The sequence below is a fragment of the Perna viridis genome, chromosome 5 (assembly GCF_037379345.1).
Source record: "Perna viridis isolate PV_CMFRI_1.1 ecotype Kerala chromosome 5, ASM3737934v1, whole genome shotgun sequence".
Classification (NCBI taxonomy): Eukaryota; Metazoa; Mollusca; class Bivalvia; order Mytilida; family Mytilidae; genus Perna; species Perna viridis.
Window position 1 is genome coordinate 13,928,202 of NC_142449.1, and position 17,923 is coordinate 13,946,124.

Genomic DNA, 17,923 nt, shown 5'->3' on the forward strand with positions numbered 1-17,923 from the left:
AGTAATCAAGGGAACCAAGGTTATAGCGGTAATCAAAAGAATGTAATCCAGGGACAAAGACCAGACATGGAAAACAGACGTACACAACAAAGAACATAAAGTAACTAAAATCATACATACAAAGTAACAAAAGTAAATGAGCAACTCGGAATCCACTAAAAACTGGGAGCATAGACCAGGTGCACCGGTAGGGTAAGCGTCCTCTGCTTTTCTAGAAACACCCGCCTTGTTGCTCATAAAAAGTCAAGTCCGGGGTAGACAAACGAGGACAGGAAAACTATGACCCGTTGAATAAATCAGTTTTCATGGTGCTGATGGATACACCATAACGATCCACTAGTTCATGATGACGACCATAAAACTTCTGTAGTGATGACTTCAATCTTGTAGCAACATAACCCTGTTCCAGAAGCCTATTTGTAAGAGTTCTAGCGCGAACAAAAAGTCTGTGTAGTTTCGGCAAGCTCTGGCATAACGTATGAGTTGTGATATGAGCACTCCATACGCAGGAGCCGAAGGGATGTTGCCACAGATGAAAGGAAAGTTGACAATTCTGAATGAAAAGTCATCACGTTTGTCGTAAAGTTTGGTAAATAGTTTTACTTTACCATCGATTTCTAAGTGTAGGTCAAGATATGAGGCTGACTTCACAGTGTCTGTAGTATCCTTTATCTCAAGTTCTTTTGGGTAGATGCGATGTATCAGATCCCCGAAATTAGGATTGTTTAAAGATAATACGTCATCTATATAGCGGAAACTGAGATTGAAGGATCTAGCCAAACGATATTCTTTCTTTCTGATCAGATCAGCAATAAAGTCATCCTCATAAGAGTGAAGGCATAGGTTAGCAAGTAAAAGAGCACAATTTGTTCCCATCGGGGATGCCGACCGTTTGTTGAAAAACACGTCCACCACACTGGACAAATATGTTGTCGATTTAAAATTCCAGCATTTGGAAACATCTTCCTCTGTATATTTGGAAGATGATTTGGAATTATTTCTTACAAAGTATGAGGAATCTCTACCAAGAACTATATATTTGTATCTAGGCGTACCATCTTTTTTGGAAAAAACAACGATGTATAATGTTTTTAAATCGGGATTTTAACTGAGTATGGGGAATAGAAGTATACAGTGTTGAAAAATCATAGGTTTTAATGTTATTATATTCAGATAATAGTCTTGAACTGATTGTCTCCAAAAGATCTTCCGATTTTTTCAGGACCCACATTGAATTAATACCACTATGAGAGTAACAAGTGTTGTGGTAGGACTGCAGACCCTCTTTGACAGTTGTGAGTATAGAAGTTAAAAGTTTCGAAAGAGGTTTGGTGGCACATTTTGCAGATCAATCTATGAAACGTTGTTTATATGGATTCTTGTGAAGTTTAGGAATCCAGTACATAGACGGTAAATCACAATCATCGTCCTTGGTAGAGAGACCAAAAGAGGATGGTACAGATTTATGGTTTTCCACAATCTCTTCTTTGGAGAGAGTGGTAGCAGTATAGGTCTTATCACTACTATTATTTTCTACGTCTACCTCTGATAATAAACATTGGATATAAAACGTTTTGCAGACAAAAACAATGTTGTTTTGGGCTTTGTCTGCTGGTACGACAACATATTTGTCATGTATAGTAGACAATGTTTTTGCTACATCGGGGTCTTTGAAAACTGATGTAGCCTTGGCACTCATTGACCTACTTAAAACTTTCATTCGTTTCAAAATTAAAGACCTCACGGCCTTTAACCACTCTGACAGAGAATCAATGTCTTCTTGTTCTCCTTTTATCCATTTTCTTGCATAGTCCTCGACGGCATCCATAAGAACTTTAAAGTTATAATTCCAATTTATGGAGCGTGGTTCACGGTACTTGGGACCTTTAGAAAGGATATTACGCAGAGATTCGTTTTCGATAATGGTTAAATCTCCCGTAACGACGTGACCAGAATGACCATATTTGAATGGAGAGGTTTTGCAAGAACAGTCAGGTGGTTTAGCCTTGAAGTCCTCAATCTCTAGGTTCTGCAATAGCCTTTTATAATTGAAAATTCTGGATGCGATGGATGAAGTATAGGAATATGAAATAATTGGTATGGATTTGTCTTTGAAATATGGGGGAATTTTGTTGGTAACGTTTTTGTGATGGAGGATGTTAACCAAATTACTTGCATCTATACTTTTGTTGACAAACGTTAGTGGAAGAAATGATCGTTTTTCTTCATCTTGACTTTTCACACAAACTGGTTTAAAGAGTCTGTGGAAACCAATATCCAAAATGATGGCAACAAGTCTGTATAATGATGAGGTGGGGTCAGAAACAGGAGTGTCAAGACTTGTTTTGTAAAGGGAGTGTAGTAGAGTGAGAGGTATAGAATAAAGTTTGGTTCTAATGTGATGAAGTCCAAGAGGTTTTTGTATGAAAGGAAGGAGAAAATCTATGGAGACATCATGTAACTTAGGTGACGTATAGTGGCGATGGCCATGACTCCTTTCCCGTCTTGGATTTTTGTCAAATAAATTCATCACATTTATGCAATTGTTATATTGGCTTGAAAAGTTTCCTATACTTTTTTTTCCAACATTGTCCGCCGAACTCATTTTTCAGGATATCATGACCATATTTGCTGAACATATAGATGTCATCATGTTCAGTTAGGAAATTACCCTGCTAATGATTTCATTATCATCTTTAAGAGTTATGTCCCTTAAAAACAATTTCTTCCATAAATTTTGTAATGTATCTTGAAAGATGACGAAACAGTGCCGTGACTAAGTAATTGTTGAAAGGAAAAAACTAGCACTCTGTGACCTTTGACCTTGGGTGCAAATGAAAGGTCACATAGACCAAAGATCATTGATGAAGTTCCCATGTGTCTACAACTTGTGGTTCTCGAAATATAAATTTTCAAAACTTTAGTATGATATTTCAAGGGATATAACTTCCGCATGGTTTGATGATAAAATACAAATTTATGTTTATAAATTAGGCCATCTGTTTACGTACACGAAACAATTTCCAGAATTATTCTATTCTATTATAGTTTTCAAGATATGAGTGATTAAAAGAAACTATTTTAAAGGATCATAACTCTTATAGATGGTAATGAAATCCTTAGCAGGGTCATTTCCTAATTGAACTTGATGACATCTACATGTTCACCAAATATGGTCATGATATCCTGAAAAATTAGTTCGGGGGACCATGTTGAAAACAAAAACGCCAATTAAAGGGAGATAATTTCTACAATGGGTAATGGAATTCTTCACTGGGTCATTTGGTAAAAGTCCTTAATGAGCTCTATCGATGGTCCAAATTTGGTAGTGATATCTTGCAAAAAAAAAAAAACCCAAAAAAAACATTACAAAAACAATAAGGTCTTTCCCTTGTAGGGAAAACATTACAAAAACAATAAGGTCTTTCCCATGTAGGGCAAGCCCTTAAACACGCAATTTGGCTAAACCTTACGGTTTTGGAGATATAATATACGAAAAACTACTGTCTGACCCCTATGTTCTATTTTTAGTAATGGCGGCCATGTTTTTCGATGGATTAAAAATCACCACAGCATTTCTATGCAGGATATACCCCAAGTAACATTCATACCAAGTTTAGTTCTAATTGGTCTAACAGTGTCAGAGAAGATTTAAAAAAAAAAAAAATATTCAAAATAGCAAAAAATATTGAAAAAGGGCAATAACTCCAACATGACTTAACAGATTAAAATGAAAATTTGACCACAATTAGATTTCATCATGCCGAATTACTTGCATCTATACTTTTGTTGACAAACGTTAGTGGAAGAAATGATCGTTTTTCTTCATCTTGACTTTTCACACTTTTATCCACGTCAGAATTTTACTTAACCTAATGGTTTATATGTGAAAAACTACTGTATGACCCCTATGATCTATTTTTAGTATGGGCAGCCATGTTTTTCAACAGATAAAAAAAATCCTCATCCCAATTCTAAGCAGAAAATCCCAAGAAACATTTACACCAAGTTTGGTTCCAATTGGTCAAGTTGTATGAGGGAAAAAGAGTTTTGAAAAAATTGTTAACGACAACGATGACAATGATGCCAAGTGATGGCAATAGCTCACAAGACCTTTGGCCAGATGGGCTAATATGTCAAACAGCATTCAGCATCAATTCAAATTGAAAAAAGAAAAATATTCCCCAATTCTCAACCAGATATTCAAATCAACAAAGTAGAATGAAATTCACATTATTAGTATACATGTATATTTTTTGTCCTACAAAGAATCCATTTTCAAGTTCTGGGACAATATAGGTTCAGTAATCAGATGAACAGTCTGCAACACAGGAAGAATATTTAAAATAAGAGCCCTTACTGAAGTTGCAAATCTATATAAACGAAGGACGTAAAATGCTGACAGTGACCAACCAAACTTCTTGGGTCTAATTGGGATAAAATAAAAGGGCAAAACAAGAATACTAGGTTAAAATGGTGTATTTTTTTTAATAAAATCAACATGTATTTACAAAAATACACAGCACAGTACAGAAACATTCTTACATTACGCACAAAAAATACATGTAATTCTAAAATAAGGATGACATCAAATGTTAAAAAATGATCATATTTTACGTTTACTTATATTAAACTGTAATGTCATTCACAGATATCTCTGCATCAGAAATAATATCTCACACAGCATTCAGACTCACACATAAAAATGTTTCCTACTTTCTCTAACAGACATTCAAATCTGCAGAGTAGAGTAAGATACTGTTTGTACTTATCCATGTCACATTTACACATTATCAACTTTATAGAGAAGTCAAGAAATAAGCAAAGAGAATCTATTTTCAAGTTTTGGGACACTACAGGTTCAGCTATCAATTGAACAGTAATTGTAACTCAGGCTGTATATCTTAAATACTCCCATTCAACTAAGAGCCCTATCTAAATCATAGATTTCACATAAACTGGTATATAAGATTTGAAGTTGATGGACCTAATCATCCTCATCTGGAACTCTATCATATACAGTTTTCACTTCAGATCGTTTCTGGAAGTTACGTCTGGCTGCTTTCTCATAGTTCAATTGTCTTTTAGCAAGTCTCTATAAAATTGGAAAACATGAAATTAACCAGAAGGTGATTCACACATGTCAAAAACCCACAAAAGTCACATTTTTTTCAAAAACAGTTACAGACCACAAAACCAGTCTTTGTATATTTGTTTGGTTGTTGTAATTTTGAGAAAATCTCTATGTATGTGTAAATGAAATTGACTTTTTGAAAGCATTATCGTTCTTGACACAACTGCAGCCAAATCAGGGGTTCAAATTTACTTTCAAGATTGAAAGGTCCTGAACTTTTTTAGACCATAATTGAAAGGTCCTCTGTAAGAGAGTAAAAGATTCTAAATAAGAGTTAACGTAAATATGGTAGGTCCAGGACCTAAGTAAATGATATTTCAAAGGTCCTGTATAAAAAATTGAGGGTCCCGGACCTCAGACAAGTGCTAATTTGAACCCCTGCTCAGCTGAAGTCTGTCTACGAGCATATATGCACACAATATAAGCTTTTAACATGGACTAACAGTTCATTTTGGACACAACGACTGGTTTTGATACTATTTTTTGCCCCTTTGACCTCTTGTTACTCTAAAAGGGTGAGATATACTATTAATTACTGATTGAAAATACTTCACAGAACAAATTAACAACGACAGGGAAGCCAATGTCATAACATAATACAATCACAACTTTCTGTGATCATTTAATAATATTATTGTTTTTTTTCAAAACCACGAATCATCTCTACCATTGGCAGTATCTGAATTTTACATGGATTGGTCATTAGAACAAGAAAACTTATCTTTGTCTACAACTGCAGTTATAAATTTAACAAAACAGTTCCAAATTTAAGACAAAGAACTTCACAACTGTCTGAATTTATTAACTTAATTAAAAAAAAAAACAACATGATGCATTGAAATGTTTAACGAAAGTCTAATTATGGTTAAGATCTTCCATTGAAAAATGAAAATTACATCATATAAAGAGAATGTTGCTGATGGTTCAGAGGGTAAACCCTATGAGGTCAGGGATATAATTATTTTTTAATGTTGCAGGGACATATTGTGTAATAATTTATTAATTCATGGAAATGCCTTTCATTTGATAGGTTTATAACCATGTTGGAGGTCATGTTTAGACGTAATAATATCTACATCAATCTTTTTCTGACCGTCTTTTTTGTTTCTTATATAACTCAAAGGTATACATGTAAGTAAAGGCTCTAAAGACCATTGATCGCTCAGCAGGCTTCAAAAGCTATATTCTATTTGTTTGTAAATTAGCCATCATGCTAAACATGTTCACCCTATGACAGAAATTTGCATTACCTAACAGCTCTATTTTTACTAATGGTGGCCATGTTTTTTTTTTATGAATAAAAGATCAAAGCAAAAATATTGTACAGGAAGAATCAGACTTAGGTAGTACAATACAGTTAGGTCATTTCTGAAAATTTGGGCTCATTTTGTTGAAATAAAGCTGTTTTGAGGGAGTCCACACAGAAATTTCTAGTGTTTTGTCATAAAAAAGTACATATTTTTTAAATCCTTGATGTGTGAAGGTTCAAGTCATTTATAAACAATTTAGTGATTATTCTTATAAAATCCAGTAGCCATGGTAACAAATTGAAAAATATTACTGAGTTTTAATACAAATCAGAGCCAAATACTATGTTTTATAAAATATCAGGCACTAAGACACTACCACAGGATGAAAGCATGCATGGAGTAGGTGGAAAAAAGGTAAAAATAATAAGACCCTTTTCGATTCATTCTCTCACAATTTTGGTCCCAAAAGTTCGTGCGAAATAAGGTATTTTAAAAATCAGCCATCTGATGCTGAGGAGAGAACCTAATACGGCAGGACTCTGAAATGTTCCGGATACCATTTTTCATTTAAATTACACCTGTTTATCATAACATATATTACATCTGTCTATGTTTAAATGCTTATTTAGATTTAAACAATATATCCACCAAATTTCAACTTTTAATTTTAAGTTTTACAAAATTTGACCGGGGTAACTTGGTGTGCGAAACAGTGCGCCTTAATGTAACTGTATAGTGCACCCTCAGTTTCATTTAAGGAGGTAGACCTAGTGTAAGGGACACAACTCTTAAAAATCATTGGAACGTTTGTATTCATCATTTTACATCAATGTCATGTAAGCTTCAAAGTAAGATTAATTTCATTCTGTGTCAAATGAAATTTGATAGCCTTTGGTGAAATTGAATGTGATACAAACATATCACTGACTTCACAAGTTATGTCCCTTACCCTAGGTCTACCTCCTTAATTCTGTCCTGTAGTTCCAGAGAAAAGGGTTCAACACAAACAGTAGTCCAGTGGTCCTGTGCCTACCTAATTTGCGAGAGAACTACCTTGAAATTTTAATTGGTAGTCCTTAAGGCTACTTAAATTTATTCTTAAAATTTTTTGAGTCCTAAGGACAGGACCGCAAAATAACTTTGAGGACTACCTGATTAATCTATCAAATAGTCCTGTGGGATACATAGTTAGAAAAATTAGTGTCAAACCTGGAGAAGATGTTTGAAAAAAATGTTAATAGACTATGACCAGGACAGATGCCAAGTGATGACAATAACTCATAAGACCTATGGCCAGGTGAGCTAAAAATGAACAAGGATGTTTGCAATGTGACATAACGGTTTCTCTGTATATGTAATAAAACTACAGCACTTCTAAAAATAGGAATCACCTTACCTGTATGCTCATAAAATATCACCTTTTAAAGTTAGGTATTAGTATTTATATGACTACTCTGTAATGCTATTTTTTATCTCAAGTATTAAAATGCATATCATGAAAAGTATAGTTTTGAAATTCCCAACTTGTCATACATGAATGTTTCTAAGCTTTAAGTAGGTGTTTGATTTATTGTATGTGTGGTGAATGTTCTATGTGTACTTGGTAAAAAGCTCTCAAGCTTCTGCTCATATGGCTTGTAGTTATAAAAATGTGCATATCAAAATATGAAAGTTTTTGTAAAATACTTTAAAGCCATTTTTAATAAAGGACACAAGTGAAAAACAATCCTAATGTTCTGAGTGTTTAGGATAAGTTTGATTACTCAGTCACAAATACTGAGTTTTCACCAGTAAGTGTACAGACTTTGGAGCATCATGATAAACAATTACCATATCATTGTTAATGGAGTTCCAATTTTTGTGGTTTTTGTAGGTTGTGTAAACCACAAAATTTGACTCTGAATGAAAAGAAAACTCCCAATGCAATGTAGTTGTATAATGAAATTAAAGTGCCGTTAGCACTCAAGGTTTTTGATGCTTGTGAAAATTGTAGCATTAACAAAATTTCAAAAATTACATAATGTTAAATAAAACTGTAATTATACGTATGATTTCCCATATTATTTAGAACAGTTTTTTTTCAAAATATGAATGTAAATCATTACTAGTGATTTCTGAAGTTAAAAATGTAGTCAACATTTAAACAGTATCAATCTTCATACACATTTACTAATTCTGTTCGCTTTCACCCTTTTTCCCAATTTTTAAACCTGCCCTTAACTTAAAATTTGCATTTAAATTCAAAAATGATTTTAAGAGAATATTTATTCTACACTTTAATAATACTCTAATAAAACCAATTTCAACTGAAGTAAAAAAAATTCTTGATGACAATAAGATTTTCCACTTTTTATCAATTTTAATTTTCCTGCAAATTTTACTTGGTTAAAATCACTGCTCTTCACATCCTGTTTATTAATCCTAATAGGATAGAGATTTTCACGAATGGAACATGCTTAACACATTTCATGCTTCTTGAAACATTACTGCAAGAACTAAATTCCCTAGAAGCAACTTTATTAATAAACATGGTTATATCATTTAAGGCTAAAAAGGAGTCCCTCAAATCTTTAGACATTAGTTGATTTTTCTAAAGACTAAATCAAAAATTTATTTGCTTAAATAATAGAATATTTTTGATCCGAAAAATTGCCAGAAATATTTTCACAAGTTATAAAAGAGGTATTGTAATTGATTGATTTATAAAAGGAATTACATTTGGACTATTTTTGTGTAGTGTTTAGAAATATAGTAGGGAAGTTCCTGACATAAACTGGTAACATAAGGTATTTTGATTCTAAAGGATAAAAAAAAACCCAAACAAGAGGCTCCCAGTTGCCTAAAAAGCTCACCTTGTTTAATTTTTTGCCTTTCAAGGGGAACAACTCTAACAAGGCATTGCCCAACAATGTTGATGCAAAGAAGACTTTGGTAGGACTTATATGTACCATAAATATGTATATAAGGATCATTTAATCAAATGAAGGTTTCTTTCTATCTATTATAGTTTTCAAGATATTGGCTGAAAATTGCATTAACACCATTTCTCACCTTTCAAGGGCAACTATGCTAACAAGGAATCTTCCTATAACTTTGAACCTGGCAGACTTTTGTAAGCCTTATCATAAAGATCATATAATCAACTGAAAGCTTCTTTCTATCTATCAAAGTTTTCAAAATATGGGATGAAAACTGTAAAAAAAAAAACATTATTTTTCATCTTTCAAGGACAATAACTTTTAACGAGGAGATGTACGACAACTTTGATACCCTGCAAACTTTTGTAGGCCTTATCATAAGGATCATTTTGGCAATTAAAAGAATTTGGCTAAACCTAACTGTTTTAGAGAAACTTCTGACTGACCCCTATGTTCTATTTTTAGTAACAATAGCCAAGTTTTTCCAAGGATCAAAAAACACCACACCAGTTCCATGCAGGATACCCCAAGGAACATTCATAACAAGTTAAGTTCAAATTGTTCAGGTAGTTTTAGAGGAGAAGTAATAACAAAAATAATAGCCAAAAAGAACATTGAGAAAGGGCAATAACTCAAACAAATTTACACGAATATTTGACCACGAATAGATCTTATTATTCTGAACACTTTTACCCAAGTCATAATTAGGATAAACCAAAGTGCTGAACACTTTCATCCACGTCAGAATTTTGCTTAACCTAACGGTTTTGGAGATATATGAGAAAAACTTCTGACTGACCCCTTCATTCCATTTTTAGTAATAGCGGCCAAGTTTTTCAACAGATCAAAAATCCCCATTACATGTCTATGCAGAATACCCAAAGGAATATTCATACCAATTTGGTTCTAATTGGTCTGGTAATTTCAGAGAAGATTTTTTAAATAAAAACAGGGAAAAAATGTCAAAAAAGGGCAATAATTCCAACATGGTTTAACAGATTAAAACCAAAATTTGCCAAGAGACAGATCTCATCAAGCTGAACACTTTTATCCTATGTCAAAATTGGCTTAATCTAACGATTTTAACTTAATAAATTTACAAAAATATTTGACCACAGATAGATCTGAACATCTTTACCCAAGTCAGAATTTGGCTAAACCTAATGGTTTTGGAGATATTTGCAAAAAAAATTCTGTCTGACCCCTAAGTTCAATTTCTAGTAACAGCAGTCATGTTTTTCAACAGATCAAAAATCCCCACATCAGTTCTAAGCAGGATACCCCAGGGAACATTCATACAAAGTTAGGTTCTAATTAGTCAAGTAGTGTCATAGGAGAAGAGTTTTGAAAAAGTGTTAACGATAACAGATGACGACAGACACCAAGTGATGGCAATACATGTAGCTCACATGGCCTTTGGCATTTTACAAAATGTTAAAACATACCTCTTTCTTTAGACATCGCGACATTTCTCTTTCAATGGGTGAACATTCCCCGAAAAATTGACCAAATCTGTTCTAAAAAGAAATTTCAGTTTCCTGTGAAAAATTCCTCTACTACATGTATGTCCAGCAAAAGCATATAAAGTTCTTTTGAATGAAGAATAATTGTATCAATTTAAAAGCACTTTTCTAAAAGAGCATGCATGTAACTACATGTACATGTATTTAATAGTAATTTATATAAGAATCATGCATAACAAGAAAAATGTGATACATGACATATCACAGACAGTTATTGTATATGGGGATATTTTCGTGAAGTTCTTATTTTCACTATTTTCGCACAGAGATATTTTACATATGATTTTCATTCCTTTAAATCTGAAGATGCAAAAAAAATAAAGACCTCAAAAATTGACTATCCCTATTCAAAGAGCAAATTTCAAAATTTGGCACCAGTTAAAATTACCCACTTCACAGTATCATATTCAGTGCTAATCAAGGTACATTTTGAGATAACTTTCTAATGCAAAAATACAGTTAAACCTGTCCATGATTCAAAATACATTTGAATTGATATAAGACAAAAAGTCTCTGGAAACTTGACATGAAAATGTTGTGATTAACTCCCTTCTTTTATTGCACTCTTGTCATTGTCATCCATGTTTACAACTATTTCCATCTGTATTCATCTGATCAACAATATGGTAAATATTCAACGTTCTTAAATGTTTAAAACCATTTCTACTCTTTCAAGAGACAACAGGACATCAATTCTTATTTACCCACAACTAAAAGGAATATACTATTACTAAAAATATAATTAAATGTAATTGTGTGCTAAATTTTAGTTGCTACAATATAGGAGATGGAAATTCTAGAATCTACAACATTATTCACCACTTACATTTTCTCGACATTTGAATAAAGCTGCGATCAGTCTATTACATTCGTCTGTATGGAGATGTGATGATAGATCTGTATGCATCTTTTTGAACTAGACAATTAACCTGAAAATATACAAATGTAATGATCAGTTTAAATATATCCTTATATAAACCATGGTTCAATATAAAGACAAATGGTAATGATATAATACAATCACGTAGCTCATAACAGAAGTTACCAATTCAAAATGTATCACTCCAATCCTGACAGTACAGAATTTTCGATGAAACACATTCATTGTCAACAAAATATGGATGTAGTACAGTGATATTGTTTGCCTTTAATTACCCCCGAATCCCCCCATGGAAGTTTCCAAAATTGGGCAAATATGACTTAAAAATTATCCAATTTTTTTTCCAATTGCAGGGTTTATGCCAGAATTTTAAAACCATTAGTAACTTTTGGTGACCCCTACGGCACAAGCCACAATTTAACCCCTATATTGACTGTACTTCAACTGAGAAAGAATAGTATTGCCGAATTTTGATTTTTATATCCAAATTATAAATATTAATTTTAAATCTGTATTTTGCAATTGGTAGATGAAGAGCTTAATAAGAGTAGTCAAATCCCTTGGATCAATTGAGCAGCAGGACAAATTTGGCGCTAGTAAGAAATTTCTACTCTGTCTGACCAGAAGTCCAATATTGTTTTCACAGGAATTTGGTCCAATATTAACCAATCAGTTACACGTACCAAAGTTACAAACCTACATTAGTATTTGTATACCTAGACAGTGATTTTTACAGTTACCCCTGACCACAACATAGACTGGAAACCAGAAGTTTGTATTGAGCATGTTGATAATATTGTACTTTATCCCAAAAGAATTTGTCCCATAAAATATTGATCGTAATTTTTTTAACAAATGTGGTGATCACTGATAATTGCAAGGTATTAAACTTAATAAAATAATGAAATAAAATTGTATTCTGTGATAAGTACAATTATAAACCTTTTGTCTTTAGTTATAAAAGGTGCATGTCCAGGCTCAATTTCATTCTGCATTTTCAAAAAGGTAATACATTAGTACTATAACAAAATAAAACTTTTTGAAGACTTATTGTGATTAGTATTAATTTCTTAGTAAAAATCAAAGAAAAAAGTGGGTCCCGTCAGAATTTGATGGGTCCTACCAATTGTCAATGTTTTAGGACCCATGATCCTAGAACTGGACTTCAGCAGAACCTATTAATAAACCCTATATGTTTTTCAGTATCCTCTGACTAAAAGTCTTGCTTTCTTACTATACTTTGAAAAATTAGCCCATGAAGCCAGAGGGGTATGGAAGTTATGTCCAGTCTTGTAATTTTTCTAGTTGAATTACCATAGAAATGCACCTCCACTTCCGTACCCAAAAAGTTGTTCAATTACATCAAGGTCAACTGGGATCAACAAATGTAAGACCTAGAGACATTGCACAGGGAGTCAAGGGAACTTGATCTGATTACTACAGCTACATGTACATAGAATTTTTTAATGATACATAGAAGCATTTCAGATATTTTAAAGACATACATGAACATGTATTTCCACATAACTACAGTTATGAATTACTGCTCATCACATCCAATATCATTTCCTTGTCTAACATAAAACTGTTTGCAAGTTTTTACCATATCAGACATAAATGGTGAATGTGGAAGGCTTCTATTGTCCCATGGCCATGCCCATGGCCATGAAGGCATGATCCTACATACAAGGGCCTGTGTCCTATGGTTATGCTTTAATGTGTAGATAAGGACATGTAAACCCTATCTTTATTATAAATACTTTTTTTTGCTAAAACTGTACAAACAAAAATGCAATAGGTTTAGCAAAGACGGAGAAGGTCGACTGGAACTTGGAAGTGCAGGTGTAAGGTGTTAGGTGCTGGGATTCTATGATAGGGAGGTCGGTAGTGCGTTTATCGATATTCTTGCGAGAGCAAAATTCTCAATTTTGAGTCAACTTTAACACGTTAGAAAATGGTTAAAAATCCATTGCATGACAAAAAAAATATATGTAATTGAAGATGAGACATTTCTCTTTCTAAATATACAACTTTCATTGTTATTGGAGTTGATGGTCATTTGGTACAAACGTTTGAAGTGACGATACTTTGAGAAAAATGGCCGCCTGAAAAACTATGTGTCAAAGATCATACCTATTTCAAAATTCATTCCGCAAGCTATTACTGGACCGATTTTCTTCATTTATGGCTTAAATTTTTGGAAATATCTTCAATTTTGATAATCCGGTTGTCAGGCTAATTTTTTTGTTACAAAACATATTTTTTACGTAATTTTAAGGAAAAACATGTTGAAAAAAAATAGTTTTTGCGTACCCGGAATGCACTGACAGTCGGATTCCGAAAATTTAATCCTTTCTGCGTCCATCCGTAACCCTGGTTTCAGAAGAAAAACAATAATAGCTTGCGGAATCGATTGGATATTAGGGTGGTCAGGGCGTGGTTTTCACAAAAATTAAAGCGGGACCGGTTATCGTTCTTGCTAACCGGATGTTACTGATCCGCCATAGCTTCTGTTAAGATTTTCGAACACTCGGGGATAAATGCCTTTTACCGACTGTTTTCTGGACGGATTTTTGACTGGTGGTGCAGACAACGATGGACCTAGGCCATGGAGGCCAATCACTTACGGTAAGTACCTAAATTATGTCTAATATAAGCCTAATCGCCCTGTTTCCGTAAGGTCAAATTCTAGAATGACCTTTTATCATCTGCAAGCTTAAAAACTATATTCACCTTCTTGGAAGGTCTGATTTTCGTTTGATTCTGCATGAGCTGATTTAAAAAAGATCACTCTCATTTAGCATTAGTTGGAATATGTTTCCATAACATTTTTATTAAAGGATGAATATGTAATGAGGTAAATTCTCCCAACGATTGATTGCAATCCATTCAAAATCTTTCGGACTTTATCGACTTTCCTATATTATCGGAAGTCTCTGTATTTTACCTTGCTTTTTTCTATTGGTTGGGAGAATCTGCACATATTGCATTTAATTTCCTTGATAATTCAATTTTAATTTATATGTAGTGCCCAATTTATATGAAACTCACATGTTTAAGCATAAACCTTCTTTATATTTATTTTAACTGTTTTATTTATTCAAAATTATCATATGTAGAAAAAAAAATCAACCTTAAATTGCTTCTTCAAATGATACACTTTTTTTTTTTCTGGTTTTCATTTTATCAGTTCATATATATTATGACTTTTATTAGAACAATTATCATGTAGCCCTGCTTGTACTTTACTTGATAAATAGAACTTATTTGATGAGATTTATATATGTGGCAATTGCATATTTTACATGTGACCTGCATCTTCTTAAGTTTACTTTATATATTCATATTGTACAATTTTTAACAGCTAACTTACATATTCATTTTTTAGAGGATTGTAGATGCTCTACTTATTTAATATTCATATACATGTACAATTGCTTGGAAAAGGTTTAAAATCCTAGTAATATACATTATTTATCATTAAATTTTAATTAATTATGGTTTAATATTTTTTTGGCCTTTTTAGGATCACATTGATTGACTCATAATACCAATCTTTTGTTGTATGTATATGAAACATACTTGTACTATGTTTTTTCTTCTAATTATTGATTTATTTCAGAAGAAAGTATTAGTAAACAGGCTGCCTAAATATTTATTTTATTTTGTCATATAAAAAGTAAACTGTGATGTAAATTTTATTATGATTTAGTTTTATTTTCTGTTTGTTTTTCATCATTTTAGTTTCATTTTGTTGAGTTCTGGAGATATTTCGAATTCATGGTAAGTTAGTTTTTATACTTTGATTTAGTTTAGTAGCTTTATTTATTTTAATAATAAAACTTTTGAGTCTTTTAATTATGGTAACAAATAAGCATTTACATTTGAATCATATATTACTTACAAGAACTGTCGATTAGTTTTGTGTTTAGACTCTGCTTTAAAACTGCCTCACAGTACATATTCATTGAATACCACTACTTGTTTATTTCAGATGGCCTGAGCAGCATAGTGGGCTATGCTATGAGACGAATATGGGTCGAGTCTGAGGTAGGACCATGTGGGGTACAGTAAGTAGGGTAGTTCCAGACACACCTGAACCCGATAACCTGATTGGTAAGAGAGTTCAACACTTGATAGAAGAACCAGACAGATCACGCAGCGAAATTATTCATATTAAGTTATTTAACATATCATTAATATAACCTTATAAAACAATCTTCTTGTTTTGAAATGAAGATAATTATTCTGGAAAAGGAAGTTTGGTGTTTTTAACTCCTCGCCACATCTTTTGTCAACCGCTTTGTGAGCAACCAACATCAAATAAAGTTTTACATTTTTTCAGATTGTTAGCAAACCAGATTATGATTTAATAGAAAGTAAACTAACTGTAAGTAAATTGATAAGGTAAATGATGTTAATAGGTGTAATGTCCTTATGTACATAATCTCTTTTGTAGATTTGGCAGACATAGTAGATCCCGGTGAAGAAACCCTTCTGGCCTGAAATGGAAACTTCGAAAAGTTCATTAAACTTAATCAAATGATGATATTTTGTTTATTATCATTTAATGTACATAATAGTACACATGAGGAAACAGCTAGGGCTTCAAAGTTCCATAGTGAAAGGATGCGCATTGGTTCAAGTCAATGTATTCATACAAATTTTCTCAATTTCTTGGGAAAACAGCATTTGTTTTTGAAATTTTATTCAATTTTAACATAATAATGAGATTATTATTATGTTAAAAGACCCTATTTAAACAAGAAAACATTACAAGACTACATTAGGAATCTTAGAATTGACCAGACCTTGATATAATATTATTTTGCCGATTTTTGCGGCAAAAATGTATGTTTATTTTGATTATCGTCTGGCTTCATTTAAGGTATAGGCCTAACAAATTTTCATCCACATTAAACATTTTATAGCAAAATAAGATGAAAGTATCTTCATGTGATAGCTTAGATTCTAAGCTTTAAAATGGTTCCACATAAGTATATGGTAGGTTGATATTTTGATCAATATAAGCATAAATATGCGGTTTTTTTTTTAAATCTGAAATTTTCAAAAATGTTCGATTTACCCCCATTTTTCAACATTTGCTTGTTGGTTTTTAAATATAATTCAATTATTTCTTGATAAAAATGTGTTTTTACATATTTAATCACAATAACAATAACTGTCATGTGCTGAAAACTGCTTTTAAATTCAAAATGTCTTTTTTTGTCTGACCTTTCGCCATTTTTTCCACTGAAAATAGCTCTAAAATTTACCCTAAAATGTAAATTTTCGACCTCAAAAAATTTTTTTGAGCTGAAAAACATGATTTTTCAAGTCAAGCAACTTTATTGCCACACAAAACAAGTGACAGAAAAAATTAAATATTTTTTTTTGAATTCTTAGTAAGCAAAAATGTATTTTTTTGTTGAAAAAACGCATTTAAAAAAAAGGCGGTCAGCCGCAGTGTTTCTGATTCCAATGAAAAACAAATCGGAGGTTTTGACATAATATTTGTTTATTTATTTCTGTTTAATGGATTTCTCTTGAAAGAACAGCAAAGGATCAGATTTCTACTACCTTCCAATTTCCAAATATGAATATCCAAAAATGGCACTTTAATTCACGATGCTGTTGACACATAGCAAAAAAAAACTAAGTCCAAAGTGTTTTTTTGCCAATTTTAAAAAAGTGTAATTTTCTTTGTATCTAAGATACAAGTTTCCTGAATGGCTTAAATCAAAGTATGAAATGGCTTTATTTAAATGATTAAGACACAATGTATGAATTTCTTTACCTGTTTGACTTATGTGGGCCACAGAAGTGCCCAAAATGTGACATTTTTGCCTTCGCAAGAAAAATGACCAAAATTTTGAACTTTAAATTGTAATAACTTTTGAACCCCTTGACGGATTTTAAAAATTTTTGCACCAGTAAGTTACATTTCTTGGGCTCTTTCAAACTAATATAAACTTGTACATTTTCTATATACTTCATATTTTGACTGACCTCCCTATCTATGATGAGCCATTTGACATTCTACAATGGTGAGTAAAATTGGCTGCGTAATATTAATTGAATATTGATACAAAAATGAGTTTATCTGGGCTTAAATGACATAAACAGTCCGTGAAATATAGTGAAAACATGGGTAACCTGTCTTGCAGCACAGTCTTATGAAACATTTGGGACTTCCGGTCGTGTCTTACGTCATTGAT

General features: G+C 32.4%; 1 protein-coding gene across 2 annotated transcripts; it reads right to left on the reverse strand.

Moving 5' to 3' along the window:
• Positions 1–4,468: 4,468 nt before the first annotated feature.
• Positions 4,469–17,921, reverse strand: LOC148616132 (COX assembly mitochondrial protein 2 homolog). Of its 2 annotated transcripts, none has more exons than XM_088582847.1 (4): positions 17,862–17,921; positions 11,652–11,754; positions 10,748–10,819; positions 4,469–5,095 (listed from the first exon to the last, which is right to left on the reverse strand). In XM_088582847.1, exons 2-4 carry the CDS (start codon positions 11,730–11,732, stop codon positions 4,988–4,990), a joined length of 261 nt encoding a protein of 86 aa, XP_088438973.1. In that variant the 5' UTR covers positions 11,733–11,754; positions 17,862–17,921; the 3' UTR covers positions 4,469–4,987. The 2 variants fall into 2 exon arrangements, with proteins under 2 accessions (XP_088438973.1, XP_088438974.1); XM_088582848.1 differs by lacking the exon at positions 17,862–17,921 and adding an exon at positions 13,211–13,560.
• Positions 17,922–17,923: the final 2 nt, after the last annotated feature.

What these genes read in the sequence shown, in the direction of transcription:
- LOC148616132 (XM_088582847.1), bottom strand. Translation starts at nt 11,732, where the DNA reads ATGCATACAGATCTATCATCACATCTCCATACAGACGAATGTAATAGA. An exon ending in TATTCAAATGTCGAGAAAAT is followed by an intron (nt 10,820 to 11,651) that starts GTAAGTGGTGAA and finishes ATTTCTTTTTAG; the next exon opens with AACAGATTTGGTCAATTTTT. An exon ending in CGCGATGTCTAAAGAAAGAG is followed by an intron (nt 5,096 to 10,747) that starts GTATGTTTTAAC and finishes CCAATTTTATAG; the next exon opens with AGACTTGCTAAAAGACAATT.